This window comes from Panthera uncia, assembly GCF_023721935.1.
Source record: "Panthera uncia isolate 11264 chromosome E2 unlocalized genomic scaffold, Puncia_PCG_1.0 HiC_scaffold_19, whole genome shotgun sequence".
Lineage (NCBI taxonomy): Eukaryota > Metazoa > Chordata > Mammalia > Carnivora > Felidae > Panthera > Panthera uncia.
Window position 1 is genome coordinate 1624721 of NW_026057588.1, and position 10756 is coordinate 1635476.

The following is a 10756-nucleotide window of genomic DNA, read 5'->3' on the forward strand; positions in this document are numbered from 1 at the left end:
GCACAGCACTGTGGAAATCCACAACCTCAGTCTCTCCTCCCAGCCTCCAGGTCATGGTTCAGACAGCTTTAACAACACAGTCTAGAGAGGCTTCCTGATAAAAATTTCTTTGTCAAACATGTGAGGTGTAAGAGTCTGATGCCTATTTCATCCTAGGACATTGTAGTCATGCCTTCTGTGTGTTGTCATTGAGCTGTAGGGTTGGCTTTGTTCCACATCTTTGAGAGGCCAAAGGCTACATATGTAGCCTGTCTGAGATCCACTGAGGGGCTGGAATATCTGTGCCCCTTGGCAGCCAGAATGGGTGTGCACCAGCCAGGAGGGTAGATAGCATGGGGCTGCCCCAAGCAGGAATTCTATCTGATATGAGTCTTTGTGAGTCTGGTTGGGGAATCTGAGGCAGGGTTCACCAGTGGTGGCCAGAAAGATTGACTCCAGCCTGGTGGGTCTCTCGTCCCTCCACCTCCACGATTGCCAGCCATCTGCCATGTACAATGAACACAGACCTTTCACCCTCCCATTCTCGCACCCTGCCATCAGGGCCAGACCTGTCATTTGCTTTTGGAATCTCACTTCTTGCAAGGAGATGCGTCCTGCTGGACCCACTCCCAAAGATCCTTGGGTCCAGGTCCTCTGTGCTAGGCCTTGTGGTATCCTACAGGCCCCTGAGCCACTGTCCACCCCTCCTGGACTCCTTCTTTCTCCTCTGCTTTGGTACACACTTTTGCGTCACCCCCATCTTACTTTCCCCCAGAGTGGCTTCCATGAGGGTCCCTAGGTCACAGCCTCGGTTTGCCCAGATGTGCAATGCAGACAATCCCCACTCTGATAGCTCTTCTCAGGAACCCATGGTATTCAGGAGCAAGGGCATCTGTCAAACATCTAGTGGGTACTCAGCAAGTCATATCCAACCTTTTCTGCATCTTGGACTGAAGCTCCTGGAGTTCTGACCCCTTGAGCTGGGCCTGATGCCCTATCCCATTTCCTAACCAGTCTCCTCCCCACTTAACCATTCTTTTCACCTGTGCGTTTGGCCCCTGCTATCCCTCACTTCCTCCACCGTCCTCAAATCCACCCCTCCTAGTACTGAGGTCTGGTCAGTGCCCTCCACCCAGGTCCTTTAGGAGCAGCAACCATGATTACCTGCTTTCCCCCTTGTCTTGGCCTTTACATTTATCTCCCCCAAACATCTGTGGTCATGTTGGACCTTGGCCTGTCAGGCTAATCCTTCTGCTCTTTATCCCGAACAGGCTGAGTGTAAAAGTGTCCTTGAGCTCTCTGGGTCAAGATGATGAATTGAACACATACATTTCACTTGGTTCAGAAACCCACTGAAGGTACAGAGATGAGAGTGTTTAAAAACATAAACCCACAAGTATAAGGATGGTGGAAGAGGTCAACAGCAATGGCATTCTGAAACTAGAAGTGGATGTGGGATCTATCTCTGATTTAGAGAAAGCTAAATACTGATTTGGTACTGGGGGAAATGGACAGAGGTCCCCTAAGGCCTCTACTGCAGAACTCCAGAAGGCTTGAAAACCAGCAGCCCCCTGGGAGAGGAGTCCTAAAACAGGACTAGAAAGAGAGCTACTGAAGCTGTTAGAACACCAGTTCTTCCCCGTAGAGTGGTTGGTGGAAGAGTCGTTTCTGGGGAATCCACACAGAGAAACGATCTAAGTCCCCACAAAACAGCCCAGTCTGATAACATTACTTAGAAGAGTTGACAAGTCCCAGCCATGCACATGGTCAGAGCTTCCAATTGGTGTGTAAGACCAATGCTGTTTATTGAGTGCTTGTAGCCAGGGATTACTAGGTATCACAAGAAATCAAAACACGCATATGCAAATTAGGATTGAATAAGTCACTGTTCAACTACTTGATTCCTGGAGGCAAAATACCCCTTTCCACAGTGATTTTAACAAACTAACTTTGTCTACTGAGATTTAAACTAAAGATCATTCTTACTAGCTTTGGTACCCAAAGTAAAAAGTTAGCGTCCCATAACTGGATGGAAACCATCCCTCACTTTGCAGTACTGGCATCTGAAGACACGTCTGAGACTCTGAGGGTATATAAATCATGGGACAGCTTCTTGATGTGTAAATGAGTGTTCCCTGTTCCTTGTTCCCGCATGTCCCCAGCAGAGGTCGAATGGAGGACCCCATCAGGGGACTCACTGGAGTCATGCTCGAGAGGTGGCAGAGGTCGACAGATCAGGCTGTCTTAATGGGTCGGAGTCGGCTTCCTTCAGGGACCGCCGGGAGGCGAGTCTCTGCCAAACCATACTACCCAGGCCATCACTTCCGGCCTCCCAGGAGGACAGGGTGACGCTCTGGCCGTTGCCTTGGAAACGGATGGTGGCGGGCTGGTGTCCTCTAGCGGTTACCAAGAGGATTGCTCCGCGACAAGAACTAAGCCACAAGAGGGGGCTGGGGAGGGGCGGAGGTGGGGTGCTAGCTCTGAATGGCCATAAGGTCACGCTCCTCCCCCCACCTCACTTGCCAATAGGAGCCGGGTCCGCTGTGCACATGCGCAGGATCCTAACGTACCCTCCATCACGGCTGTTGGTGAGTCTAGGGCTCGGATGCAAAGGAAGAGTGGTAGCTAGTGACGGGAGGGAGCCCCCAAACACTGCGATTCTTCAGATTCCTCTAAGAGGAACAGCTCTCAGTTCTGAGAGGCCTTTGGAAATGAGCATTCTCTGGCGGAGGCCGCGCCCGTCCTTGCTTGCTGGGTCTCACGGGAAACGTAGTCCGAAGGCGGGGGGGGGGGGGGGGGGGGGGAGTGTCGGGGGGGGGGGGGGATGGGCGGGGGGGGGGGCGCCAGGGCAACGCGCGGAGGGGCGGGAGTGGCGGGGGCTCTTACCGGAAGTGGCCTCCCGGCCAGGACACAACGGCTGAGGTGAGCGCGGGCCTGGCCGGATTGGGCGCGGCTTTTTCCACCCCCTGGGGACCCGGCCGCTAGATGCTGTCTGCACTCCAGAGTGCCCGCCTACCTCCCGACCTGCCCGTCGCGCCCCACCTCCGAGCCTAGGCCTAGGCCTTTCCGCCCACAACAGGTTCCCCGTCCTTGGGCAGAACGTCTTCTCTCCTATCCTTTTTGGAAGATAGATTCCGGGGGGTCAGGCCTTGGTGTAGCTGGTCTGACAGGCCGCCCAGGTGGGCGTGTTTCATTTAGAACCTCTTGAGGGCCGGGACACGGTGTCCGCTCACGACTCCACGCAGCTGCAACTCGTGGTTTTGTTTTGTTTTGCTTTTCACGTGCTTAGTGCAGGCGGCGTGAGTCATTCACATTTCTCTGTGGTTAGCGAGCACGGTGTCTCAGAGTCCACCCCCCGCCTCGATCCATGGCGCAGACGTGCCTCAAGGTGCCCACTTAAGTCAACATGTCCTGATGTCCTGGAGATCGTGGGGACATACATTCCACCATAACCTAGCATGGCTCTTCCCACCTTCATTTCTCCTGCTCACCAGGGGTTAAGGCCCTACCAGGACCCTCCCTGGCTGCTTGTCCCTTGGCCTCCTGCCTGACTGACCACTCCCCTTCCTCCTGTGCTGGTCACTTTCCCTGGCTCCTGAGTCAGACCCTGGAAGCCTGTGATGATGATTCATTTATCTACCTCTTAACCATCATCTCCTGCAGTTTCCTGGAAATGCCATTGGACAACTTGCCTCCAAGCATTCATCCACAAGGCTTTCTTCTGCATTCAGTTCCTTTCAGCAGCCAGCTCCCGTGACCCTTCCCTCCATGAAGTTTTCCTAGCCTCATGCTTCCCTGTGGCAAGAGTCCTCTCTGAACCAGCCCCCTGGGCTGGGCCTGTCTGCCTTACCCTAGCCATGGCCTCTTGGCCCCCACCCTGACCCCTCCTTTCCTGCAGGTCTCTTTTGTTGGCTACAAGAAGACACCCAGTACAACAATGCCATCCCCACTGGGCCCCCCACGCCTGCCCTCTGTGGACCCTGTGGCCACTCTGGAGGAGCCCGAGGCAGCACGCCTGCGTTTCCGGGGATTCTGCTACCAGGAGGTGGCAGGTCCCCGTGAGGCCCTGGCGCGGCTGCGAGAACTGTGCCGCCAGTGGCTGCGGCCGGAGGCATGCTCCAAGGAGCAGATGCTGGAGCTGCTGGTGCTGGAGCAGTTCCTGGGCACGCTGCCCCCTGAGATCCAGGCCTGGGTGCGGGGCCAGCGGCCAGGCAGCCCTGAGGAGGCTGTAGCCCTGGTCGAGGGCCTACAGCATAACCCTGGGCAGCTGCTGGGCTGGGTGAGTGTGGCCAGCATTGACTTCTTGGAGGGACAGAGCAAGACTAGAGCCTCTGTGACTTGCCTCTCCCCCTCAGATCACAGCCCATGTCCTGAAGCAAGTGGTGCTCCCAGCGGCACAGAAGATAGAGGAGTCCTTGGGGAGACCCCAGCCTTCAGGGACAGTGGAACTTCTCAGGGCAACCTCTGGGGAGGAGCCACAGGACACCCAGATGGAGGGGTCTCCCCAGCTCAGCTGCAGTGTGAAGGAGGAGCCTGATGCTGATGGGCAGGAGATGGGTGAGAGTGGGAGCCACATTAGGTCCAGGGGATTCCTGGACGATATGTGGACATCGCTAGCTAGGGTAGGGGATTCTAGGAGGGGTTGTGCTGGGGCTGGGGGTTTCCTAGGGGGAATGTGAATGTCCTCGATGGGACTCAGGAGGGACTGCAGACTTCAGAGATGGGTCCCCAGGAGGCAGGAGGAAAGGACTGGCTGGCACTGACACACAGAGTAGCCTCCTGCCTGCTGGCAGAGGAAGGCCAAAGCTGCAGCACCAACACCAGCTCACCTGCCCTGGCCCACCTGATCCTCGCCTGCCTCATTTCCTAGCACCTTCCAGCCCCCCACATCCATCCCAGTCCCGCGAGGGGTACCCAGGACACCGGGAACCAGCCGCCACCTCCTTCCACCCACCCAGGATTCAGGTGAGCAGCCCCAGGTGGGAGGTACAGGCCCCCAGTGGGAGGAGCATGTCCTTGGTGGACACTCTATTCTGTCAGTTTTTCAGGCTTCTTGGCCAGCAGCTTTTGTGCTCTTTGCTGCCCAGAAGTGGAGTTGCTGTCAGGGTCCCTCCTGTGGGTCCTGGGAGACAGGGACAGGCTGGTGGTCTCTAAAATTGGAAAGGATTTGAACCTCGGGCCATGGAATCTGGTTTAGAGTGACTGAAATTCGTAGGGGTTGGCTTCCTCACTTACAGGGAAATGGTGATTTTGACGTTTCCAGCAGTCTTAAGCTGGCCCCTGGAGATTTGAACCCTCATATGCAGGTGGTGAGGGGTCAAGATGACGAACCCTGGCAGGAAAGCCTGAGCTTCACACAGCAGTCTGGCCTCCCCTGCACACCTGAGATCAGAATGGAGATACCTAGGAAATAACCTGCAGCCACCTCTTTCCTGGGGCTTTTCTAAAAGGCCAAGCAGCCCTGGGCTGTGGCCAGATGGGCACAGAAACTCCACTGAGGCCCCTGCTACCTGGAACGCTTGGTTCCTGAGTGTGGACAGCAGGGGTCCTGTCCTCTCCTAGCAACTTTGCTCCTAAGCCATTCCATTGGGGACCGTCCCCAAGGGAAGAGCTAGTTGAGATGTGCTTCAAGGCTAAAAAGTCCCTCCAGGCCCTCCACAGCCTGATGGTACAGTGGGAAACAACTGGGTGGGAAGGCCACTCCCTCCAAAGCCTCTTGACTTCCGGTAGCATTCCAGCAGTGGCTGCCACCTTCTTGTCCCTGGAGCTGCAGTGGCTTGTCTGTCAGGCTTGTTTCCCACCCCAGCAAAGCCCCAGATGATGGGATTTGGGGAGGCAAGGAGAGCAGACCTGGGAACAGAGAGTGCATCACCTGGTAAAGCCCACAAGGGTCCAGCTTCAACTACCAGAGTTCACCCTCTGGCAACAGGCAGGAGCCAGCCCACCACCTGTCCCACATACGTCATCTGAGCCGGAGATGCTTGGCTGCACCTCCTAATGTGAGTCCTCCTGCCCTCGACCTCTCCACAGCCAGGTCGACACATCTAGGAATGCTGACAGCCCTCAGCAGCTCCCCCAGGGAGGATCTCTGTTACTTTTGTAACCAGAGGCTTGGTGAGAGGTGGCTGGGTCCTCTTGGGTCCCCAGGCCTTTTGGTCTCAGTGCATCACACACTGTTCAAGGCAAGAGGGTGAGGCCAGCCACATCTGTCCCCACCTAGGCTTCCCCCAAAACCCATCCGGGGGTCCTCAGCTTCAAGGTGTCTGACTAGAATATGGCGTGGGGCTTCTGAGGGGGACAAGTGCTAGCAGCATCCCCACCCCACCCCCCAGTGAGCTGAAGGACAACTCCTCTCTGCCTTATTTCCCAACCTTCATACACCTTTCTCAGCTTCTTCCTTAAGAAGCAAAAGAGCCTTAGGTAACCTGGCCGCTTCCCCAGGTAACTAGTAAGGTTATGGCCAGGGAACATGGGTAGGGTAGGGCACTGCAGAGCAGAGAAGAGGATGGGGGGTGGACAGGCACCAAGGGTGATGGGCTGCATCCTGGCAGGAGGAGTGGGGGCTACTGGACCGGTCACAGAAGGAACTGTACTGGGACGCGATGCTGGAGAAGTATGGCACGGTGGTCTCCCTGGGTGAGGACCAGCCACAGCCCCTCCTTTGGTGCCTGTGTACCACCTTGGCTATAGGGCTCCCTGCCCGACCCTTTCCTGTGCACGCTTCCCAGCTTTTACTCATGTTTGGCCTCCTTACCTAGGGGCACCCTGTCATTTGCCAGGATCCCCACCCCTGCCCCTAATGTATGAGAACCCCTCACCGGCCCCCATGCCAGGACTGCTACCTGACTGTCCCTCACCCCAGCAGGGTTACCGGCCCCCTTGCCAGAGGCACGGGTTGAGTCGGAGCCAGGGGTACTGCGCTCGGGGACAGAGGGTCAAAGAAGCCTCCACCCGGGTGAGTGCTTCTCCATGCGATCTGAACCGCCTGTTGCCTGGTGGAGTGGGAGCTTGTCTGCCCCCACACACCTGGTGGGAGGGGATGGGATTGTCAAGGACGCTGGGCTACCTGGGACTGCCAACTCTCCTTCCCCAGGAGATGAGAGTGAGAGTCACTGTGAGGGTCCACCCCGCTGCCCAGAGGCCCAGCCACCCCAGGGCCCCAGGCCTGTCACCTGGGAGGGCCCATCTGGGGCCTCCGTCTCCACCAGGGCTACACCGGGAGCAGGGCTGGAGGCCGGTGCCCCGCGGAGGAAGCCTTACACCTGTGAGCTGTGCGGCCGAGGCTTTGATTGGAAATCGGTGTTTGTCATCCACCACCGGACGCATGCGGATGGGCAGGCCACGCGGGCCCCGGTGCTGGCTGTTGGGGGTGCTCAGAAGCTGCCACCAGGTTCCCGGGAGCCGGGCACACCACGCCACCTTCGGCGTGCACTCCCAGGCCCCCGGAGCTATGGGTGTGAGGAATGTGGGCGCAGCTTCAGCTGGAAGTCTCAATTGGTCATCCACCGCAAGAGCCACGCAGGCCAGCGGCGCCACTTCTGTGGCGACTGTGGCCGCAGCTTCGACTGGAAGTCCCAGCTGGTCATCCACAGGAAGAGCCACCGGCCGGAGGCCCCATGAGTGGCTCCAGAAGGCAGCCTCGTCTTGGGAGCCTTGCAGCCTCCAGATCCTGGACACAGTTCCTGGCAATCTGGTTCCAGCCTTCCTTGGGCTGCTTGGTCTCTGTGTGAGACATGTGGAGGCAACAGAGGATATTGGTGAATCAGAGTTCCCAGGAGAGTCCCCTGACCCCAGTTCAGTCTCCCCAAAACAGCCACCTGGGTGTAAGTAAAAGAAGCCACTGCTCCCTCAATAGCCTAGCGAGGCCTGGGCTGCAATAAACTGCCTAAGCTGAGTGACTTCCAAGCTCCGAGGTCCCCAGCTGTGACCTGATGCAGGTGGACAGGTTAAGGACTCTCCTTACCCCTGGGACCTTGTTGGCCCCAGGTGGCTGCTCAAAAACTGCCCTTTCTACCCCTTCTGAAGCTGCTGGGCCTGATGTCTTGGCGTAGACGGTCCAGAAAGCTCAGGAAAGCATGGCTTGCTTTGTTTGCAGACAGATGGAAAACTCATGGCTCTCTACATTTTAGATTTGTAACAAATTGCATTTTTATAATGGGAAGTTTCTACATAAGAATCCTGATCTCTGCTTTCTTGCTGGCCATAATATCAGCAATGGCACTTCTCCTGCCTGGCAGCTGGAGCCACAGAGCAGGCCGTACCCACCAGAAGGGCCAGCAGTCCTGGTATCCTGCCCCACCTTGTTCCTGAGCCACCCACATCACTCCCTGGCCTCCTTGTCCTTGTCCTTTGAGCCCTTGAGTCCCAGCTTGAGTGGACACTAAGGGGACCTCCTTTGCAAGTATGGATGGACAAGGAGGGTGGTCTCTGAGAAAAGGGTCCACAGATGTCTCATAGGCCATGTGATTTAAAAGTAGTTGGTGTTCACTTAGAAAAAATTGAAATCTAAAAGAGGGCAAAGATTATGAAAATGACCCCTCATTCCACTGTCTGATAGCAGTGCTTATTCCAGGTGTTTGCAGGAGTGTTTTTGTTAATGTTTATTTATATTGAGAGAGAGCAAGTGAGCAGGGGAGGAGCAGAGAGAGGGAGAGAGCAGATCCCAAGCAGGCTCTGCACTGTCCACACAGAGCCTGATTTGGGGCTCGAACTCAGGAACTGTGAAATCATGACCTGAGCCAAAATCAAGAGTCTGATGCTCAAGTGACTGAGTCACCTGGGCACTCCAAGGGTGTTTGATAAAGCTTCTTGTGGAGATACTGTGTATGTCATGCTTTTCTCACTCCCTCATTTCCCTGTTATTAAAAACATGTTTTTTAATGCGTGGGTGAAAATTCCCCGTCTGTCCAGCACTATCATTTCTACCAAGCCCAGATATTTCATTTTCTGCCTCATGGTGTCCAATATTGTGATGCACACTCCTGAGCATACTCTTTGGATGCAACTCTGGTTATTTTCTTTTGTTTGTTTGTTGTTGTTGTTGTTTTCTCTTTGTTTTGTTTTGTTTTTGTTTTTGTTTTTAAGTATGCCCAATGTGGAGCTTGAACTAATGACCCTGAGATTAAGAGTTATGCACTCTAGCAACTGAGACAGCCAGGCGCCCCAATTCTGGTTATTTCCTTAGAGTAAATCTCTCAAAGTGGGATTGTTGAGTTTTAGGAAACATGGGATTTTTGTTTCATTTTGTTTTTCCCTTGAAACAACACTGGATTCCTTGCCCCAATTCCAAGTCCTCTCCTCCCCCCACAACACCAAGAAGTTCTCCAACAAAAAATATTTTTTAACTCAAAATCAATAAGAAAATGACTAAAAACCTATTATAAATGTGGATAAAAGCTGTGAATCAGTAATTCACATCAGAAAAAAACTTGATTGGACCAACAAACCAGAAAAGACATACATGCTTAGAAGTAATCAGAGAAATACCAGTGCTGAGAAGGCAGGGCCTGGCCTGCTGTGTTTACATAACCTGCTCCTGGCATTATGCTTGGTATTCTGGTATTCGTAGCATGGCCAATGTGAATAATTAAGATACAAATCTTAAATAATATGATGGGTTTCTCAGTCTTCAAAATAGCAAATAAGAACCCTGACAATAACAAATATTGGTGAGGAAGCTCAGAACTGGAACCTGTAAATATGATGAGCTATCACTCTTGTCATTGGGTTAAGTTGACCTTAAAATATGGAAATGATCCCAGTAGGTGTGGCCTAATCACATGAACCCTTTTAAAGCATGGAGTTTTCTCTGGCTGGTGGCAGAAAAGAGAGTCCAAAAGAGTTGAAGCATGAGAAGAATTTGATATGCATTGCTGGCTTTGAAGATAGGGGAACAACATTGTGGCCTCTAGAAAGTAAGAACAACCCCTGGCTAAACAGCCAGCAAAGAAACAGAGACCTCAGTCCTACAACCATAAGGAACTGCAGTCTGCCAACAGCCTGAATGAGTTTGGAAGCAGATAATTCCCAGGTCCTCCAGATAAAAGCCTAGCCCAGGCAACATCTTGATTTCAGCTTTGTGATACTCTGAGCAGAGAACCCAGCCACTATCTCCCAGACTTCTGACTTCTAGAACTGTGAGCTAATGAATGGATGTTGTTTTAAGCCACCAAGTTTGTGGCAATTTGTTAAACAGCATAGAAAACTAATACAATAATGTATCATTAATGGGTTTAGTACTGTTCATAGCCAAAGGTAGAAAACGGGCCTGTATCCAGTGATGAATGGAGTGTGGAGTGAAATGGTGATAGTGTTTTTCAATAAAATTTTTAAGAATAAGAAATGAAGCACGTAATGATTTTGGAAAACTTTGGCAGTATCTACTACAACTAAATACATGTGTACTCTGACTCAGCAATTCCACTCCTGGGTATGCACCCAACAGAAATGAATGCTTATGAGCACCAAAACACGTGTACAAAAACATTTAGAGGAACTATATATAAAAGTAAAAGATCAGAAAACAGCCCCAAGCCCACTGCAGTTATCAGTTTATTGCCTCTCAGCTCCATGTTCTTACCTGCTCTGCAGTAGTGGGCTGGACCCTGTAGGCATTTCTCCTTTGCAGAAAGCACATTGTTAAGCTTTGTCAGCAGAAGGCACTGGAGGAGAACCACAAGAGTGTCTTGTTTCTCTTCCTGCAACTGCACAACAGCCGTGGTACATGTGGAAGACTGCCCAAAGTAGGCATTCTTTGGGCAAGCTCCAAGCCTTGTCC

General features: G+C 53.3%; 1 protein-coding gene across 3 annotated transcripts; it reads left to right on the forward strand.

Moving 5' to 3' along the window:
• The first annotated feature begins 6 nt into the window (after positions 1–6).
• On the forward strand, positions 7–10419 carry ZNF446 (zinc finger protein 446). 3 transcript variants are annotated; one of them, XM_049621867.1, is made up of 7 exons: positions 7–2567; positions 3878–4258; positions 4335–4536; positions 4850–4944; positions 6531–6615; positions 6842–6934; positions 7073–10419. In XM_049621867.1, the coding sequence occupies exons 1-7, from the start codon at positions 2355–2357 to the stop codon at positions 7597–7599; spliced, it is 1596 nt and encodes a 531-aa protein (XP_049477824.1). In that variant the 5' UTR covers positions 7–2354; the 3' UTR covers positions 7600–10419. The 3 variants fall into 3 exon arrangements, with proteins under 3 accessions (XP_049477824.1, XP_049477823.1, XP_049477825.1); XM_049621866.1 differs by having other exon boundaries at positions 6842–10419; XM_049621868.1 differs by lacking the exon at positions 3878–4258 and having other exon boundaries at positions 6842–10419.
• The last annotated feature ends 337 nt before the right edge of the window (positions 10420–10756 follow it).

Bases quoted from the DNA above. Each gene is read 5' to 3' on its own strand.
- ZNF446 (XM_049621866.1), top strand. From the start codon at position 2,355: ATGGTGGCGGGCTGGTGTCCTCTAGCGGTTACCAAGAGGATTGCTCCG. The intron at 4,537-4,849 runs GTGAGAGTGGGA...CTCATTTCCTAG, and splicing joins TGCTGATGGGCAGGAGATGG to CACCTTCCAGCCCCCCACAT. The intron at 6,616-6,841 runs GTGAGGACCAGC...CCCTCACCCCAG, and splicing joins TGGCACGGTGGTCTCCCTGG to CAGGGTTACCGGCCCCCTTG.